The sequence below is a fragment of the Taudactylus pleione genome, unplaced genomic scaffold (assembly GCF_031769625.1).
Source record: "Taudactylus pleione unplaced genomic scaffold, aTauple2 ptg000862l, whole genome shotgun sequence".
Lineage (NCBI taxonomy): Eukaryota > Metazoa > Chordata > Amphibia > Anura > Myobatrachidae > Taudactylus > Taudactylus pleione.
Genome location: NW_028285264.1, coordinates 1,661,583 through 1,684,447, shown reverse-complemented (window position 1 = coordinate 1,684,447; position 22,865 = coordinate 1,661,583). Strand labels below are relative to the sequence as shown.

Below are 22,865 nucleotides of genomic sequence, written 5' to 3'. Positions count from 1 at the left end.
CATAGCGCACATCTCTGTATGAGGCCGTAGTCCCAGCATGTATACAGGCAGGAAACCCGTAGCAGGCACAGTGATTATATGGGCATAGCGCACATCTCTGTATGAGGCCGTAGTCCCAGCATGTATACAGGCAGGAAACCCGTAGCAGGCACAGTGATTATATGGGCATAGCGCACATCTCTGTATGAGGCCATAGTCCCAGCATGTATACAGGCAGGAAACCCGTATCAGGCACTGTGATTATATGGGCATAGCGTACATCTCTGTATGAGGCCAAAGTCCCAGCATGTATACAGGCAGGAAACCCGTAGCAGGCACAGTGATTATATGGGCATAGCGCACATCTCTGTATGAGGCCAAAGTCCCAGCATGTATACAGGCAGGAAACCCGTATCAGGCACTGTGATTATATGGGCATAGCGTACATCTCTGTATGAGACCATAGTCCCAGCATGTATACAGACAGGAAACCCGTAGCAGGCACAGTGATTATATGGGCATAGCGCACATCTCTTTATGAGGCCATAGTCCCAGCATGTATACAGGCAGGAAACCCATAGCAGGCACAGTGATTATATGGGCATAGCGCACATCTCTGTATGAGGCCATAGTCCCAGCATATATACAGACAGGAAACCCGTAGCAGGCACAGTGATTATATGGGTATAGCGCACATCTCTGTATGAGGCCATAGTCCCAGCATATATACAGGCAGGAAACCTGTAGCAGGCACAGTGATTATATGGGCATAGCACACATCTCTGTATGAGGCCATAGTCCCAGCATATATACCGGCAGGAAACCCGTAGCAGGCACAGTGATTATATGGGCATAGCGCACATCTCTGTATGAGGCCGTAGTCCCAGCATGTATACAGGCAGGAAACCCGTATCAGGCACTGTGATTATATGGGCATAGCGTACATCTCTGTATGAGGCCAAAGTCCCAGCATGTATACAGGCAGGAAACCCGTAGCAGGCACAGTGATTATATGGGCATAGCGCACATCTCTGTATGAGGCCAAAGTCCCAGCATGTATACAGGCAGGAAACCCGTATCAGGCACTGTGATTATATGGGCATAGCGTACATCTCTGTATGAGACCATAGTCCCAGCATGTATACAGACAGGAAACCCGTAGCAGGCACAGTGATTATATGGGCATAGCGCACATCTCTTTATGAGGCCATAGTCCCAGCATGTATACAGGCAGGAAACCCATAGCAGGCACAGTGATTATATGGGCATAGCGCACATCTCTGTATGAGGCCATAGTCCCAGCATATATACAGACAGGAAACCCGTAGCAGGCACAGTGATTATATGGGTATAGCGCACATCTCTGTATGAGGCCATAGTCCCAGCATATATACAGGCAGGAAACCCGTAGCAGGCACAGTGATTATATGGGCATAGCGCACATCTCTGTATGAGGCCATAGTCCCAGCATGTATACAGGTAGGAAACCTGTAGCAGGCACAGTGATTATATGGGTATAGCGCACATCTCTGTATGAGGCCATAGTCCCAGCATATATACAGACAGGAAACCCGTAGCAGGCACAGTGATTATATGGGCATAGCGCACATCTCTGTATGAGGGTATAGTCCCAGCATGTATACAGGCAGGAAACCCGTAGCAGGCACAGTGATTATATGGGCATAGCGCACATCTCTGTATGAGGCCATAGTCCCAGCGTATATACAGGCAGGAAACCCGTAGCAGGCACAGTGATTATATGGGCATAGCGCACATCTCTGTATGAGGCCGTAGTCCCAGCATATATACAGACAGGAAACCCATAGCAGGCACAGTGATTATATGGGCATAGCGCACATCTCTGTATGAGGCCATAGTCCCAGCATGTATACAGACAGGAAACCCGTAGCAGGCACAGTGATTATATGGGTATAGCGCACATCTCTGTATGAGGCCATAGTCCCAGCATATATACAGGCAGGAAACCCGTAGCAGGCACAGTGATTATATGGGTATAGCGCACATCTCTGTATGAGGCCATAGTCCCAGCATATATACAGGCAGGAAACCCGTAGCAGGCACAGTGATTATATGGGTATAGCGCACATCTCTGTATGAGGCCATAGTCCCAGCATATATACAGACAGGAAACCCGTAGCAGGCACAGTGATTATATGGGTATAGCGCACATCTCTGTATGAGGCCATAGTCCTAGCATATATACAGGCAGGAAACCCGTAGCAGGCACAGTGATTATATGGGTATAGCGCACATCTCTGTATGAGGCCATAGTCCCAGCATATATACAGGCAGGAAACCCGTAGCAGGCACAGTGATTATATGGGCATAGCGCACATCTCTGTATGAGGGTATAGTCCCAGCATGTATACAGGCAGGAAACCCGTAGCAGGCACAGTGATTATATGGGCATAGCGCACATATCTGTATGAGGCCATAGTCCCAGCATATATACAGACAGGAAACCCGTAGCAGGCACAGTGATTATATGGGCATAGCGCACATCTCTGTATGAGGCCATAGTCCCAGCATGTATACAGACAGGAAACCCATAGCAGGCACAGTGATTATATGGGCATAGCGCACAGCTCTGTATGAGGCCATAGTCCCAGCATGTATACAGACAGGAAACCCGTAGCAGGCACAGTGATTATATGGGTATAGCGCACATCTCTGTATGAGGCCATAGTCCCAGCATATATACAGGCAGGAAACCCGTAGCAGGCACAGTGATTATATGGGCATAGCGCACATCTCTGTATGAGGCCATAGTCCCAGCATGTATACAGGCAGGAAACCCGTAGCAGGCACAGTGATTATATGGGCATAGCGCACATCTCTGTATGAGGCCATAGTCCCAGCATGTATACAGGCAGGAAACACGTAGCAGGCACAGTGATTATATGGGCATATCGCACATCTCTGTATGAGGCCATAGTCCCAGCATGTATACAGACATGAAACCCGTAGCAGGCACAGTGATTATATGGGCATAGCGCACATCTCTGTATGAGGCCATAGTCCCAGCATGTATACAGGCAGGAAACCCGTAGCAGGTACAGTGATTATATGGGTATTGCGCACATCTCTGTATGAGGTCATAGTCCCAGCATGTATACAGGCAGGAAACCCGTAGCAGGCACAGTGATTATATGGGCATAGCGCACATCTCTGTATGAGACCATAGTCCCAGCAAGTATACAGGCAGGAAACCCGTAGCAGGCACAGTGATTATATGGGTATTGTGCACATCTCTGTATGAGGCCATAGTCCCAGCAAGAATACAGGCAGGAAACCCGTAGCAGGCACAGTGATTATATGGGCATAGCGCACATCTCTGTATGAGGCCATAGTCCCAGCATGTATACAGGCAGGAAACCCGTAGAAGGCACAGTGATTATATGGGCATAACGCACATCTCTGTATGAGGCCATAGTCCCAGCATGTATACAGACAGGAAACCCGTAGCAGGCACAGTGATTATATGGGCATAGCGCACATCTCTGTATGAGTCCATAGTCCCAGCATGTATACAAACAGGAAACCCGTAGCAGGTACAGTGATTATATGGGCATAGCGCACATCTCTGTATGAGTCCATAGTCCCAGCATGTATACAGACAGGAAACCCATAGCAGGCACAGTGATTATATGGGCATAGCGCACATCTCTGTCTGTATGAGGCCATATTCCCAGCATGTATATAGGCAGGAAACCCGTAGCAGGCACAGTGATTATATGGGTATTGCGCACATCTCTGTATGAGGTCATAGTCCCAGCATGTATACAGGCAGGAAACCCGTAGCAGGCACAGTGATTATATGGGCATAGCGCACATCTCTGTATGAGTCCATAGTCCCAGCATGTATACAGACAGGAAACCCGTAGCAGGCACAGTGATTATATGGGCATAGCGCACATCTCTGTATGAGTCCATAGTCCCAGCATGTATACAAACAGGAAACCCGTAGCAGGTACAGTGATTATATGGGCATAGTGCACATCTCTGTATGAGTCCATAGTCCCAGCATGTATACAGACAGGAAACCCATAGCAGGCACAGTGATTATATGGGCAAAGCGCACATCTCTGTAAGACGCCATAGTCCCAGCATATATATAGACAGGAAACCCGTAGCAGGCACAGTGATTATATGGGCATAGCACACATCTCTGTATGAGGCCATAGTCCCAGCATATATACAGGCAGGAAACCCGTAGCAGGTACAGTGATTATATGGGCATAGCGTACATCTCTGTATGAGACCATAGTCCCAGCATGTATACAGACAGGAAACCCGTAGCAGGCACAGTGATTATATGGGCATAGCACACATCTCTGTATGAGGCCATAGTCCCAGCATGTATACAGACAGGAAACCCGTAGCAGGCACAGTGATTATATGGGCATAGTGCACATCTCTGTATGAGGCCATAGTCCCAGCATGTATACAGACAGGAAACCTGTAGCAGGTACAGTGATTATATGGGCATAGCGCACATCTCTGTATGAGTCCATAGTCCCAGCATGTATACAGACAGGAAACCCGTAGCAGGCACAGTGATTATATGGGCATAGTGCACATCTCTGTATGAGGCCATAGTCCCAGCATGTATACAGACAGGAAACCTGTAGCAGGTACAGTGATTATATGGGCATAGCGCACATCTCTGTATGAGTCCATAGTCCCAGCATGTATACAGACAGGAAACCTGTAGCAGGTACAGTGATTATATGGGCATAGCGTACATCTCTGTATGAGACCATAGTCCCAGCATGTATACAGACAGGAAACCCGTAGCAGGTACAGTGATTATATGGGCATAGCGTACATCTCTGTATGAGACCATAGTCCCAGCATGTATACAGACAGGAAACCCATAGCAGGCACAGTGATTATATGGGCATAGCACACATCTCTGTATGAGGCCATAGTCCCAGCATGTATACAGACAGGAAACCCGTAGCAGGCACAGTGATTATATGGGCATAGCGCACATCTCTGTATGAGGCCATAGTCCCAGCATGTATACAGGCAGGAAACCCGTAGCAGGCACAGTGATTATATGGGCATAGCGCACATCTCTGTATGAGGCCATAGTCCCAGCATGTATACAGGCAGGAAACACGTAGCAGGCACAGTGATTATATGGGCATATCGCACATCTCTGTATGAGGCCATAGTCCCAGCATGTATACAGACATGAAACCCGTAGCAGGCACAGTGATTATATGGGCATAGCGCACATCTCTGTATGAGGCCATAGTCCCAGCATGTATACAGGCAGGAAACCCGTAGCAGGTACAGTGATTATATGGGTATTGCGCACATCTCTGTATGAGGTCATAGTCCCAGCATGTATACAGGCAGGAAACCCGTAGCAGGCACAGTGATTATATGGGCATAGCGCACATCTCTGTATGAGACCATAGTCCCAGCAAGTATACAGGCAGGAAACCCGTAGCAGGCACAGTGATTATATGGGTATTGTGCACATCTCTGTATGAGGCCATAGTCCCAGCAAGTATACAGGCAGGAAACCCGTAGCAGGCACAGTGATTATATGGGCATAACGCACATCTCTGTATGAGGCCATAGTCCCAGCATGTATACAGACAGGAAACCCGTAGCAGGCACAGTGATTATATGGGCATAGCGCACATCTCTGTAGGAGGCCATAGTCCCAGCATGTATACAGACAGGAAACCTGTAGCAGGTACAGTGATTATATGGGCATAGCGCACATCTCTGTATGAGTCCATAGTCCCAGCATGTATACAAACAGGAAACCCGTAGCAGGTACAGTGATTATATGGGCATAGCGCACATCTCTGTATGAGTCCATAGTCCCAGCATGTATACAGACAGGAAACCCATAGCAGGCACAGTGATTATATGGGCATAGCGCACATCTCTGTCTGTATGAGGCCATATTCCCAGCATGTATATAGGCAGGAAACCCGTAGCAGGCACAGTGATTATATGGGTATTGCGCACATCTCTGTATGAGGTCATAGTCCCAGCATGTATACAGGCAGGAAACCCGTAGCAGGCACAGTGATTATATGGGCATAGCGCACATCTCTGTATGAGGCCATAGTCCCAGCATGTATACAGGCAGGAAACCCGTAGCAGGCACAGTGATTATATGGGCATAGCGCACATCTCTGTATGAGACCATAGTCCCAGCAAGTATACAGGCAGGAAACCCGTAGCAGGCACAGTGATTATATGGGTATTGTGCACATCTCTGTATGAGGCCATAGTCCCAGCAAGTATACAGGCAGGAAACCCGTAGCAGGCACAGTGATTATATGGGCATAGCGCACATCTCTGTATGAGGCCATAGTCCCAGCATGTATACAGGCAGGAAACCCGTAGAAGGCACAGTGATTATATGGGCATAACGCACATCTCTGTATGAGGCCATAGTCCCAGCATGTATACAGACAGGAAACCCGTAGCAGGCACAGTGATTATATGGGCATAGCGCACATCTCTGTATGAGGCCATAGTCCCAGCATGTATACAGACAGGAAACCTGTAGCAGGTACAGTGATTATATGGGCATAGCGCACATCTCTGTATGAGTCCATAGTCCCAGCATGTATACAAACAGGAAACCCGTAGCAGGTACAGTGATTATATGGGCATAGCGCACATCTCTGTATGAGTCCATAGTCCCAGCATGTATACAGACAGGAAACCCATAGCAGGCACAGTGATTATATGGGCAAAGCGCACATCTCTGTAAGACGCCATAGTCCCAGCATATATATAGACAGGAAACCCGTAGCAGGCACAGTGATTATATGGGCATAGCACACATCTCTGTATGAGGCCATAGTCCCAGCATATATACAGGCAGGAAACCCGTAGCAGGCACAGTGATTATATGGGCATAGCACACATCTCTGTATGAGGCCATAGTCCCAGCATGTATACAGACAGGAAACCCGTAGCAGGCACAGTGATTATATGGGCATAGTGCACATCTCTGTATGAGGCCATAGTCCCAGCATGTATACAGACAGGAAACCTGTAGCAGGTACAGTGATTATATGGGCATAGCGCACATCTCTGTATGAGTCCATAGTCCCAGCATGTATACAGACAGGAAACCCGTAGCAGGCACAGTGATTATATGGGCATAGCGCACATCTCTGTATGAGTCCATAGTCCCAGCATGTATACAGACAGGAAACCTGTAGCAGGTACAGTGATTATATGGGCATAGCGTACATCTCTGTATGAGACCATAGTCCCAGCATGTATACAGACAGGAAACCCGTAGCAGGTACAGTGATTATATGGGCATAGCGTACATCTCTGTATGAGACCATAGTCCCAGCATGTATACAGACAGGAAACCTGTAGCAGGTACAGTGATTATATGGGCATAGCGTACATCTCTGTATGAGACCATAGTCCCAGCATGTATACAGACAGGAAACCCGTAGCAGGCACAGTGATTATATGGGCATAGCACACATCTCTGTATAAGGCCATAGTCCCAGCATGTATACAGACAGGAAACCCGTAGCAGGTACAGTGATTATATGGGCATAGCGCACATCTCTGTATGAGACCATAGTCCCAGCATGTATACAGACAGGAAACCCGTAGCAGGCACAGTGATTATATTTGCATAGCGCACATCTCTGTATGAGGCCATAGTCCCAGCATGTATACAGACAGGAAACCCGTAGCAGGCACAGTGATTATATGGGCATAGCACACATCTCTGTATGAGTCCATAGTCCCAGCATATATACAGGCAGGAAACCCATAGCAGGCACAGTGATTATATGGGCATAGCGCACATCTCTGTATGAGGCCATAGTCCCAGCATGTATACAGACAGGAAACCCGTAGCAGGCACAGTGATTATATGGGCATAGCGCACATCTCTGTATGAGGCCATAGTCCCAGCATGTATACAAACAGGAAACCCGTAGCAGGTACAGTGATTATATGGGCATAGCGCACATCTCTGTATGAGTCCATAGTCCCAGCATGTATACAGACAGGAAACCTGTAGCAGGTACAGTGATTATATGGGCATAGCGTACATCTCTGTATGAGACCATAGTCCCAGCATGTATACAGACAGGAAACCCGTAGCAGGCACAGTGATTATATGGGCATAGCGCACATCTCTGTATGAGGCCATAGTCCCAGCATGTATACAGACAGGAAACCCGTAGCAGGCACAGTGATTATATTTGCATAGCGCACATCTCTGTATGAGGCCATAGTCCCAGCATGTATACAGACAGGAAACCCGTAGCAGGCACAGTGATATATGGGCATAGCGCACATCTCTGTATGAGACCATAGTCCCAGCATATATATAGACAGGAAACCCGTAGCAGGCACAGTGATTATATGGGCATAGCGCACATCTCTGTATGAGTCCATAGTCCCAGCATATATACAGGCAGGAAACCCATAGCAGGCACAGTGATTATATGGGCATAGCGTACATCTCTGTATGAGACCATAGTCCCAGCATGTATACAGACAGGAAACCCGTAGCAGGCACAGTGATTATATGGGCATAGCGCACATCTCTGTATGAGGGTATAGTCCCAGCATGTATACAGACAGGAAACCCGTAGCAGTCACAGTGATTATATGGGCATAGCGCACATCTCTGTATGAGGCCATAGTCCCAGCATGTATACAGGCAGGAAACCCGTAGCAGGCACAGTGATTATATGGGCATAGCGCACATCTCTGTATGAGGTCATAGTCCCAGCATGTATACAGACAGGAAACCCGTAGCAGGCACAGTGATTATATGGGCATAGCGCACATCTCTGTATGAGGCCATAGTCCCAGCATATATACAGGCAGGAAACCCGTAGCAGGCACAGTGTTTATATGGGCATAGCGCACATCTCTGTATGAGGGTATAGTCCCAGCATGTATACAGGCAGGAAACCCGTAGCAGGCACAGTGATTATATGGGCATAGCGCACATCTCTGTATGAGGCCATAGTCCCAGCATGTATAAATACAGGAAACCCGTAGCAGGCACAGTGATTATATGGGCATAGCGCACATCTCTGTATGAGGCCGTTGTCCCAGCATGTATAAAGGCTGGAAACCCGTAGCAGGCACAGTGATTATATGGGCATAGCGCACTTCTCTGTATGAGGCCATAATCCCAGCATGTATACAGACAGGAAACCCGTAGCAGGCACAGTGATTATATGGGCATTGCGCACATCTCTGTATGAGGCCATAGTCCCAGCATATATACAGACAGCAAACCCGTAGCAGGCACAGTGATTATATGGGCATAGCGCACATCTCTGTATGAGGCCATAGTCCCAGCATGTATAAAGGCTGGAAACCCGTAGTAGGCACAGTGATTATATGGGCATAGCGCACATCTCTGTATGAGGCCATAGTACCAGTATGTATATAGGCAGGAAACCCGTAGCAGGCACAGTGATTATATGGGCATAGCGCACATCTCTGTATGAGGTCATTGTCCCAGCATGTATACAGACATGAAACCCGTAGCAGGCACAGTGATTATATGGGCATAGCGCACATCTCTGTATGAGGCCATAGTCCCAGCATGTATACAGGCAGGAAACCCGTAGCAGGCACAATGATTATATGGGCATAGCGCACATCTCTGTATGAGGCCATAGTGCCAGCATATATACAGGCAGGAAACCCGTAGCAGGCACAGTGATTATATGGGCATAGCGCACATCTCTGTATGAGGCCATAGTGCCAGCATATATACAGGCAGGAAACCCGTAGCAGGCACAGTGATTATATGGGCATAGCGCACATCTCTGTTTGAGGCCATAGTCCCAGCATGTATATTGGCTGGAAACCTGTAGCAGGCACAGTGATTATATGGGCATAGCGCACATCTCTGTATGAGGCCATAGTCCCAGCATATATACAGACAGGACAACCGTAGGAGGCACAGAGATAATATGGGCATAGTGCACATCTCTGTATGAGGCTATAGTCCCAGCATGTATATAGGCAGGAAACCCGTAGCAGGCACAGTGATTATATGGGCATACCGCACAACTCTGTATGAGGCCTTAGTCCCAGCATGTATACAGGCAGGAAACCCGTAGCAGGCACAGTGATTATATGGGCATAGCGCACATCTCTGTATGAGGCCATAGTCCCAGCATATATACAGACAGGAAACCCGTAGCAGGCACAGTGATTATAAGGGCATAGCGCATATCTCTGTATGAGGCCTTAGTCCCAGCATATATACAGACAGGAAACCCGTAGCAGGCACAGTGATTATAAGGGCATAGCGCATATCTCTGTATGAGGCCATAGTCCCAGCAGGTATACAGGCAGGAAACCCATAGCAGGCACAGTGATTATATGGGCATAGCGCTCATCTCTGTATGAGGCCATAGTCCCAGCATGTATACAGACAGGAAACCCGTAGCAGGCACAGGGATTATATGGGCATAGCGCACATCTCTGTATGAGGCCATAGTCCCAGCATATATACAGACAGGAAACCCGTAGCAGGCACAGTGATTATAAGGGCATAGCGCACATCTCTGTATGAGGCCAGAGTCCCAGCATGTATACAGACAGGAAACCCGTAGCAGGCACAGTGATTATATGGGCATAGCACACATCTCTGTATGAGGCCATAGTCCCAGCATGTATACAGGCAGGAAACCCGTAGCAGGCACAGTGATTATATGGGCATAGCGCACATCTCTGTATGAGGCCATAGTCCCAGCATGTATACAAGCAGGAAACCCGTAGAAGGCACAGTGATTATATGGGCATAGCGCACATCTCTGTATGAGGCCATAGTCCCAGCATGTATACAAGCAGGAAACCCGTAGCAGGCACAGTGATTATATGGGCATAGCGCACATCTCTGTATGAGTCCATAGTCCCAGCATGTATACAGACAGGAAACCCGTAGCAGGCATAGTGATTAAATGGGCAAAGCGCACATCTCTGTATGAGGCCATAGTCCCAGCATATATACAGGCAGGAAACCCGTAGCAGGCACAGTGATTATATGGGCAAAGCGCACATCTCTGTATGAGGCCATAGTCCCAGCATATATACAGGCAGGAAACCCGTAGCAGGCACAGTGATTATATGGGCAAAGCGCACATCTCTGTATGACGCCATAGTCCCAGCATATATATAGACAGGAAACCCGTAGCAGGCACAGTGATTATATGGGCATAGAGCACATCTCTGTATGAGGCCATAGGCCCAGCATGTATACAAGCAGGAAACAGGTAGCAGGCACAGTGATTATATGGGCATAGCGCACACCTTTGTATGAGGCCATAGTCCCAGCATATATACAGGCAGGAAACCCGTAGCAGGCACAGTGATTATATGGGCATAGCGCACATCTCTGTATGAGGCCATAGTCCCAGCATGTATACAGGCAGGAAACCCGTAGCAGGCACAGTGATTATATGGGCATAGCACACATCTCTGTATGAGGCCATAGTCCCAGCATGTATACAGGCAGGAAACCTGTAGCAGGCACAGTGATTATATGGGCATAGCGCACATCTCTGTATGAGGCCATAGTCCCAGCATATATACAGACAGGAAACCCGTAGCAGGTACAGTGATTATATGGGTATTGCGCACATCTCTGTATGAGTCCATAGTCCCAGCATGTATACAGACAGGAAACCTGTAGCAGGTACAGTGATTATATGGGCATAGCGTACATCTCTGTATGAGACCATAGTCCCAGCATGTATACAGGCAGGAAACCCGTAGCAGGCACAGTGATTATATGGGCATAGCGCACATCTCTGTATGAGTTCATAGTCCCAGCATGTATACAGACAGGAAACCTGTAGTAGGCACAGTGATTATATGGGCATAGCGCACATCTCTGTATGAGGCCGTAGTCCCAGCATGTATACAGGCAGGAAACCCGTAGCAGGCACAGTGATTATATGGGCATAGCGCACATCTCTGTATGAGTCCATAGTCCCAGCATGTATACAGACAGGAAACCTGTAGTAGGCACAGTGATTATATGGGCATAGCGCACATCTCTGTATGAGGCCGTAGTCCCAGCATATATACAGGCAGGAAACCCGTAGCAGGCACAGTGATTATATGGGCATAGAGCACATCTCTGTATGAGGCCCACAGTCCCAGCATGTATATTCACAGGAAACCCGTAGCAGGCACAGTGATTATATGGGTATAGCGCACATCTCTGTATGAGGCCATAGTCCCAGCATATATACAGACAGGAAACCCGTAGCAGGCACAGTGATTATATGGGCATAGCGCACATCTCTGTATGAGGCCATAGTCCCAGCATGTATACAGACAGGAAACCTGTAGCAGGTACAGTGATTATATGGGCATAGCGCACATCTCTGTATGAGTCCATAGTCCCAGCATGTATACAGACAGGAAACCCGTAGCAGGTACAGTGATTATATGGGCATAGCGCATATCTCTGTATGAGTCCATAGTCCCAGCATGTATACAGACAGGAAACCTGTAGCAGGTACAGTGATTATATGGGCATAGCGTACATCTCTGTATGAGACCATAGTCCCAGCATGTATACAGACAGGAAACCCGTAGCAGGCACAGTGATTATATGGGCATAGCGCACATCTCTGTATGAGGCCATAGTCCCAGCATGTATACAGACAGGAAACCCGTAGCAGGCACAGTGATTATATGGGCATAGCACACATCTCTGTATGACGCCATAGTCCCAGCATGTATACAGACAGGAAACCCGTAGCAGGCACAGTGATTATATGGGCATAGCACACATCTCTGTATGAGGCCATAGTCCCAGCATGTATACAGACAGGAAACCCGTAGCAGGCACAGTGATTATATGGGCATAGCGCACATCTCTGTATGAGGCCATAGTCCCAGCATGTATATAGGCAGGAAACCTGTAGCAGGCACAGTGATTATATGGGCATAGCACACATCTCTGTATGAGGCCATAGTCCCAGCATGTATACAGACAGGAAACCCGTAGCAGGCACAGTGATTATATGGGCATAGCGCACATCTCTGTATGAGGCCATAGTCCCAGCATGTATACAGACAGGAAACCCGTAGCAGGCACAGTGATTATATGGGCATAGCACACATCTCTGTATGAGGCCATAGTCCCAGCATGTATACAGACAGGAAACCCGTAGCAGGCACAGTGATTATATGTTTATAGCGCACAAATCTGTATGAGGCCATAGTCCCAGCATGTATACAGACAGGAAACCCGTAGCAGGCACAGTGATTATATGGGCATAGCACACATCTCTGTATGAGGCCATAGTCCCAGCATATATACAGACAGGAAACCCGTAGCAGGCACAGTGATTATATGGGCATAGAGCACATCTCTGTATGAGGCCATAGTCCCAGCATGTATACAGACAGGAAACCCGTAGCAGTCACAGTGATTATATGGGCATAGCGCACATCTCTGTATGAGGCCATAGTCCCAGCATGTATACAGGCAGGAAACCCGTAGCAGGCACAGTGATTATATGGGCATAGCGCACATCTCTGTATGAGGTCATAGTCCCAGCATGTATACAGACAGGAAACCCGTAGCAGGCACAGTGATTATATGGGCATAGCGCACATCTCTGTATGAGGCCATAGTCCCAGCATATATACAGGCAGGAAACCCGTAGCAGGCACAGTGATTATATGGGCATAGCGCACATCTCTGTATGAGGCCATAGTCCCAGCATATATACAGGCAGGAAACCCGTAGCAGGCACAGTGATTATATGGGCATAGCGCACATCTCTGTATGAGGGTATAGTCCCAGCATGTATAAAGGCTGGAAACCCGTAGTAGGCACAGTGATTATATGGGCATAGCGCACATCTGTGTATGAGGCCATAGTCCCAGCATGTATATAGGCAGGAAACCCGTAGCAGGCACAGTGATTATATGGGCATAGCGCACATCTCTGTATGAGGTCATTGTCCCAGCATGTATACAGACATGAAACCCGTAGCAGGCACAATGATTATATGGGCATAGCGCACATCTCTGTATGAGGCCATAGTCCCAGCATATATACAGGCAGGAAACCCGTAGCAGGCACAGTGATTATATGGGCATAGCGCACATCTCTGTTTGAGGCCATAGTCCCAGCATATATACAGACAGGAAACCCGTAGCAGGCACAGTGATTATATGGGCATAGCGCACATCTCTGTTTGAGGCCATAGTCCCAGCATGTATATTGGCTGGAAACCTGTAGCAGGCACAGTGATTAAATGGGCATAGCGCACATCTCTGTATGAGGCCATAGTCCCAGCATGTATACAGACAGGAAACCCGTAGCAGGCACAGTGATTATATGGGCATAGCGCACATCTCTGTATGAGGCCTTAGTCCCAGCATATATACAGACAGGAAACCCGTAGCAGGCACAGTGATTATAAGGGCATAGCGCATATCTCTGTATGAGGCCATAGTCCCAGCAGGTATACAGACAGGAAACCCGTAGCAGGCACAATGATTATAAGGGCATAGCGCATATCTCTGTATGAGGCCATAGTCCCAGCAGGTATACAGGCAGGAAACCCATAGCAGGCACAGTGATTATATGGGCATAGCGCTCATCTCTGTATGAGGCCATAGTCCCAGCATGTATACAGGTAGGAAACCCATAGCAGGCACAGTGATTATATGGGCATAGCGCACATCTCTGTATGAGGCCAGAGTCCCAGCATGTATACAGACAGGAAACCCGTAGCAGGCACAGTGATTATATGGGCATAGCACACATCTCTGTATGAGGCCATAGTCCCAGCATGTATACAGGCAGGAAACCCGTAGCAGGCACAGTGATTATATGGGTATTGTGCACATCTCTGTATGAGGCCATAGTCCCAGCATGTATACAGGCAGGAAACCCGTAGAAGGCACAGTGATTATATGGGCATAACGCACATCTCTGTATGAGGCCATAGTCCCAGCATGTATACAAGCAGGAAAACCGTAGCAGGCACAGTGATTATATGGGCATAGCGCACATCTCTGTATGAGGCATAGTCCCAGCATGTATACAGACAGGAAACCCGTAGCAGGCACAGTGATTATATGGGCATAGCGCACATCTCTGTATGAGTCCATAGTCCCAGCATGTATACAGACAGGAAACCCGTAGCAGGCATAGTGATTATATGGGCAAAGCGCACATCTCTGTATGAGGCCATAGTCCCAGCATATATACAGGCAGGAAACCCGTAGCAGGCACAGTGATTATATGGGCAAAGCGCACATCTCTGTATGAGGCCATAGTCCCAGCATATATACAGGCAGGAAACCCGTAGCAGGCTCAGTGATTATATGGGCATAACGCACATCTCTGTATGAGGCCATAGTCCCAGCATGTATACAGACAGGAAACCCATAGCAGGCACAGGGATTATATGGGCATAGTGCACATCTCTGTATGACGCCATAGTCCCAGCATGTATACAAGCAGGAAACAGGTAGCAGGCACAGTGATTATATGGGCATAGAGCACATCTCTGTATGAGGCCATAGGCCCAGCATGTATACAAGCAGGAAACAGGTAGCAGGCACAGTGATTATATGGGCATAGCGCACACCTTTGTATGAGGCCATAGTCCCAGCATATATACAGGCAGGAAAAACCGTAGCAGGCACAGTGATTATATGGGCATAGCGCACATCTCTGTATGAGGCCATAGTCCCAGCATATATACAGACAGGAAACCTGTAGCAGGCACAGTGATTATATGGGCATAGCGCACATCTCTGTATGAGGCCATAGTCCCAGCATATATACAGACAGGAAACCTGTAGCAGGCACAGTGATTATATGGGCATAGCGCACATCTCTGTATGAGGCCATAGTCCCAGCATATATACAGACAGGAAACCTGTAGCAGGCACAGTGATTATATGGGCATAGCGCACATCTCTGTATGAGGCCATAGTCCCAGCATGTATACAGGCAGGAAACCTGTAGCAGGCACAGTGATTATATGGGCATAGCGCACATCTCTGTATGAGGCCATAGTCCCAGCATATATACAGACAGGAAACCCATAGCAGGCACAGTGATTATATGGGCATAGCGCACATCTCTGTATGAGGCCATAGTCCCAGCATATATACAGACAGGAAACCTGTAGCAGGCACAGTGATTATATGGGCATAGCGCACATCTCTGTATGAGGCCATAGTCCCAGCATATATACAGACAGGAAACCTGTAGCAGGCACAGTGATTATATGGGCATAGCGCACATCTCTGTATGAGGCCATAGTCCCAGCATGTATACAGGCAGGAAACCTGTAGCAGGCACAGTGATTATATGGGCATAGCGCACATCTCTGTATGAGGCCATAGTCCCAGCATATATACAGACAGGAAACCCATAGCAGGCACAGTGATTATATGGGCATAGCGCACATCTCTGTATGAGGCCATAGTCCCAGCATGTATACAGACAGGAAACCTGTAGCAGGTACAGTGATTATATGGGCATAGCGTACATCTCTGTATGAGACCATAGTCCCAGCATGTATACAGGCAGGAAACCCGTAGCAGGCACAGTGATTATATGGGCATAGCGCACATCTCTGTATGAGGCCATAGTCCCAGCATGTATACAGACAGGAAACCTGTAGCAGGCACAGTGATTATATGGGCATAGCGCACATCTCTGTATGAGACCATAGTCCCAGCATGTATACAGACAGGAAACCTGTAGCAGGCACAATGATTATATGGGCATAGCGCACATCTCTGTACGAGGTCCATAGTCCCAGCATGTATACAGACAGGAAACCCATAGCAGGCACAGTGATTATATGGGCATAGCGCACATCTCTGTATGAGGCCATAGTCCCAGCATATATACAGGCAGGAAACCCGTAGCAGGCACAGTGATTATATGGGCAAAGCGCACATCTCTGTATGAGGCCATAGTCCCAGCATATATACAGGCAGGAAACCCGTAGCAGGCACAGTGATTATATGGGCATAACGCACATCTCTGTATGAGGCCATAGTCCCAGCATGTATACAGACAGGAAACCCATAGCAGGCACAGGGATTATATGGGCATAGTGCACATCTCTGTATGAGGCCATAGTCCCAGCATATATACAGGCAGGAAACAGGTAGCAGGCACAGTGATTATATGGGCATAGAGCACATCTCTGTATGAGGCCATAGGCCCAGCATGTATACAAGCAGGAAACAGGTAGCAGGCACAGTGATTATATGGGCATAGCGCACACCTTTGTATGAGGCCATAGTCCCAGCATATATACAGGCAGGAAACCCGTAGCAGGCACAGTGATTATATGGGTATAGCGCACATCTCTGTATGAGTCCATAGTCCCAGCATGTATACAGACAGGAAACCTGTAGCAGGTACAGTGATTATATGGGCATAGCGTACATCTCTGTATGAGACCATAGTCCCAGCATGTATACAGGCAGGAAACCCGTAGCAGGCACAGTGATTATATGGGCATAGCGCACATCTCTGTATGAGGTCATAGTCCCAGTATGTATACAGGCAGGAAACCCGTAGCAGGCACAGTGATTATATGGGCATAGCGCACATCTCTGTATGAGGGTATAGTCCCAGCATGTATACAGACAGGAAACCCGTAGCAGGCATAGTGATTATATGGGCATAGCGCACATCTCTGTATGAGGCCATAGTCCCAGCATATATACAGACAGGAAACCTGTAGCAGGCACAATGATTATATGGGCATAGCGCACATCTCTGTATGAGGCCATAGTACCAGCATGTATACAGACAGGAAACCCGTAGCAGGCACATTGATTATATGGGCATAGCGCACATCACTGTATGAGGCCATAGTCCCAGCATATATACCGACAGGAAAACCCGTAGCAGGCACAGTGATTATATGGGCATAGCGCACATCACTGTATGAGGCCATAGTCCCAGCATATATACAGACAGGAAACCTGTAGCAGGCACAGTGATTATATAGGTATTGCGCACATCTCTGTATGAGACCATAGTCCCAGCATATATACAGACAGGAAACCTGTAGCAGGTACAGTGATTATATGGCATAGCGTACATCTCTCTCTGTATGAGGCCATATTCCCAGCATGTATATAGGCAGGAAACCCGTAGCAGGTACAGTGATTATATGGGCATAGCGCACATCTCTGTATGAAGCCATATTCCCAGCATGTATATAGGCAGGAAACCCGTAGCAGGCACAGTGATTATATGGGCATAGCGCACATCTCTGTATGAGGTCATAGTCCCAGCATGTATACAGGCAGGAAACCCGTAGCAGGCACAGTGATTATATGGGCATAGCGCACATCTCTGTATGAAGCCATATTCCCAGCATGTATATAGGCAGGAAACCCGTAGCAGGCACAGTGATTATATGGGTATAGCGCACATCTCTGTATGAGGCCATAGTCCCAGCATATATACAGGCAGGAAACCCGTAGCAGGCACAGTGATTATTTGGGTATAGCGCACATCTCTGTATGAGGCCATAGTCCCAGCATGTATACAGGCAGGATACCCGTAGCAGGCACAGTGATTATATGGGCATAGCGCACATCTCTGTATGAGACCATAGTCCCAGCATGTATACACACAGGAAACCCGTAGCAGGCACAGTGATTATATGGGCATAGCGCACATCTCTGTATGAGGCCATAGTCCCAGCATGTATACAAGCAGGAAACCCGTAGCAGGCACAGTGATTATATGGGCATAGCGCACATCTCTGTATGGGGCCATAGTCCCAGCATATATACAGGCAGGAAACCCGTAGCAGGCACAGTGATTATATGGGCAAAGCGCACATCTCTGTATGACGCCATAGTCCCAGCATATATATAGACAGGAAACCCGTAGCAGGCACAGTGATTATATGGGCATAGAGCACATCTCTGTATGAGGCCATAGTCCCAGCATGTATACAGGCAGGAAACCCGTAGCAGGCACAGTGATTATATGGGCAAAGCGCGCATCTCTGTATGACGCCATAGTCACAGCATATATATAGACAGGAAACCCGTAGCAGGCACAGTGATTATATGGGCATAGCGCACATCTCTGTATGAGGCCATAGTCCCAGCATGTATACAGGCAGGAAACCCGTAGCAGGCACAGTGATTATATGGGCATAGCGCACATCTCTGTATGAGGCCATAGTCCCAGCATATATACAGGCAGGAAACCCGTAGCAGGCACAGTGATTATATGGGCATAGCGCACATCTCTGTATGAGGCCATAGTCCCAGCATGTATACAGGCAGGAAACCCGTAGCAGGCACAGTGATTATATGGGCAAAGCGCGCATCTCTGTATGACGCCATAGTCACAGCATGTATACAGGCAGGAAACCCGTAGCAGGCACAGTGATTATATGGGCATAGCGCACATCTCTGTATGAGGCCATAGTCCCAGCATGTATACAGGCAGGAAACCCGTAGCAGGCACAGTGATTATATGGGCATAGCGCACATCTCTGTATGAGGCCATAGTCCCAGCATATATACAGGCAGGAAACCCGTAGCAGGCACAGTGATTATATGGGCATAGCGCACATCTCTGTATGAGGCCATAGTCCCAGCATATATACAGACAGGAAACCCGTAGCAGGTACAGTGATTATATGGGTATTGCGCACATCTCTGTATGAGGTCCATAGTCCCAGCATATATACAGACAGGAAACCCGTAGCAGGCAGAGTGATTATATGGGCATAGCGCACATCTCTGTATGAGGCCATAGTTCCAGCATGTATACAGACAGGAAACCTGTAGCAGGTACAGTGATTATATGGGCATAGCGCACATCTCTGTATGAGGCCATAGTCCCAGCATGTATACAGATAGGAAACCCGTAGCAGGCACAGTGATTATATGGGTATAGCGTACATCTCTGTATGAGACCATAGTCCCAGCATGTATACAGACAGGAAACCCGTAGCAGGCACAGTGATTATATGGGCATAGCGCACATCTCTGTATGAGTCCATAGTCCCAGCATGTATACAGGCAGGAAACCCGTAGCAGGCACAGTGATTATATGGGCATAGCGCACATCTCTGTATGAGGCCATAGTCCCAGCATATATACAGGCAGGAAACCCGTAGCAGGCACAGTGATTATATGGGCATAGCGCACATCTCTGTATGAGGCCATAGTCCCAGCATATATACAGACAGGAAACCCGTAGCAGGTACAGTGATTATATGGGTATTGCGCACATCTCTGTATGAGGTCCATAGTCCCAGCATATATACAGACAGGAAACCCGTAGCAGGCAGAGTGATTATATGGGCATAGCGCACATCTCTGTATGAGGCCATAGTCCCAGCATATATACAGACAGGAAACCTGTAGCAGGCACAGTGATTATATAGGTATTGTGCACATCTCTGTATGAGACCATAGTCCCAGCATATATACAGACAGGAAACCTGTAGCAGGTACAGTGATTATATGGGCATAGCGCACATCTCTGTATGAGGCCATAGTCCCAGCATGTATACAGATAGGAAACCCGTAGCAGGCACAGTGATTATATGGGTATAGCGTACATCTCTGTATGAGACCATAGTCCCAGCATGTATACAGACAGGAAACCCGAAGCAGGCACAGTGATTATATGGGCATAGCGCACATCTCTGTATGAGGCCATAGTCCCAGCATGTATACAGACAGGAAACCCGTAGCAGGCACAGTGATTATATGGGCATAGCGCACATCTCTGTATGAGGCCATAGTCCCAGCATGTATACAGGCAGGAAACCCGTAGCAGGCACAGTGATTATATGGGCATAGCGCACATCTCTGTATGAGGCCATAGTCCCAGCATGTATACAGACAGGAAACCCGTAGCAGGAACAGTGATTATATGGGCATAGCGCACATCTCTGTATGAGGCCGTAGTCCCAGCATGTATACAGACAGGAAACCCGTAGGAGGCACAGAGATTAAATGGGCATAGCGCACATCTCTGTATGAGGCCATAGTCCCAGCATGTATATAGGCAGGAATCCCGTAGCAGGCAGAGTCATTATATGGGCATAGCGCACATCTCTGTATGAGGCCATAGTCCCAGCATATATACAGGCAGGAAATCCGTAGCAGGCACAGTGATTATATGGGCATAGCGTACATCTCTGTATGAGGCCATATTCCCAGCATGTATATAGGCAGGAAACCCGTAGCAGGTACAGTGATTATATGGGTATTGCGCACATCTCTGTATGAGGTCATAGTCCCAGCATGTATACAGGCAGGAAACCCGTAGCAGGCACAGTGATTATATGGGCATAGCACACATCTCTGTATGAGGCCCGAGTCCCAGCATGTATACAGGCAGGAAACCCGTAGCAGGCACAGTGATTATATGGGCATAGCGCACATCTCTGTATGAGGCCATAGTCCCAGCATGTATACAGACAGGAAACCCGTAGCAGGCACAGTGATTATATGGGCATAGCGCACATCTCTGTATGAGGCCATAGTCCCAGCATGTATACAGGCAGGAAACCCGTAGCAGGCACAGTGATTATATGGGCATAGCGCACATCTCTGTATGAGGCCATAGTCCCAGCATGTATACAGGCAGGAAACCCGTAGCAGGCACAGTGATTATATGGGCATAGCACACATCTCTGTATGAGGCCCGAGTCCCAGCATATATACAGGCAGGAAACCTGTAGCAGGCACAGTGATTATATGGCATAGCGTACATCTCTGTATGAGGCCATAGTCCCAGCATGCATACAGGCAGGAAACCCGTAGCAGGCACAGTGATTATATGGCATAGCGTACATCTCTGTATGAGGCCATATTTCCAGCATGTATACAGGCAGGAAACCTGTAGCAGGCACAGTGATTATATGGGCATAGCGCACATCTCTGTATGAGGTCATAGTCCCAGCATGTATACAGGCAGGAAACCCATAGCAGGCACAGTGATTATATGGGCATAGCGCATATCTCTGTATGAGCCCATAGTCCCAGCATGTATACAGACAGGAAACCCGTAGCAGGCACAGTGATTATATGGGCATAGCGCACATCTCTGTATGAGGCCATAGTCCCAGCATGTATACAGGCAGGAAACCCGTAGCAGGCACAGTGATTATATGGGCATAGCACACATCTCTGATAGACACCTCACCAGTACATCCGGGCATCTCCTGTAGGGAATGAGAGGAACATGAGCTTTCACCTAATTATTATCTCTCTCTTAGATCTGTCAGTGAAGGGACTGGAAGTTGTGTGAAGATAGGACGTCGTCTGTTTCTGGAGAACTGTTACGCAGAGCTGCACTGGATCTGTGAGAGAGACACAATGTAACTATCTGCAGGAGAGGACTGATCTGGCCGATAATTGTGGAATAGTCATTTGTTACCTGTGTTTCCCGTTGTCACCACATACTATAATACAGTAAAATAAATGTTACCAATCAGTGTTCAGATCCTCTCTATACGGCTGTCCTGCCTGTACCTGGTGCCTGTATGCTGGATCATACCACTTTCATGTAGGGATGTGGGAGAGACGATTAGTTATATTTTTGCCAACTCATTTACAATCTCAAGAGGCGCACTGCACTGGAACAAATGGCTTTATTTATCAGCTCCTGGTTACTGGACTACAGTGGACAGCATTGCTGCATCCAGCACTGGGGCAATGAATTTGACCCTACTCAGGGTCCTATATGTGTAGAGTTTGTATGCCCTTCCTGTGTTGGCATGAGTTTAATCTGGGTGATCTGGCTACTTCCAAAAATAGTGATAAGTTAATTGCATACTAGCCTACTCTCCCAGAGTGTCCAGGAG

General features: G+C 48.0%; 1 protein-coding gene across 1 annotated transcript in view; it reads left to right on the top strand.

Annotated features, from left to right (window-relative positions):
- Nucleotides 1–22,383, top strand: part of LOC148474245 (C-type lectin domain family 2 member B-like) — an 892,902-nt gene extending 870,519 nt beyond the window's left edge. The window contains exon 6 of the mRNA XM_088458894.1: nucleotides 22,278–22,383. Coding sequence (XP_088315020.1) covers nucleotides 22,278–22,383 — 106 coding nt within the window. The remainder of the gene's footprint in view (nucleotides 1–22,277) is intronic.
- Nucleotides 22,384–22,865: the final 482 nt, after the last annotated feature.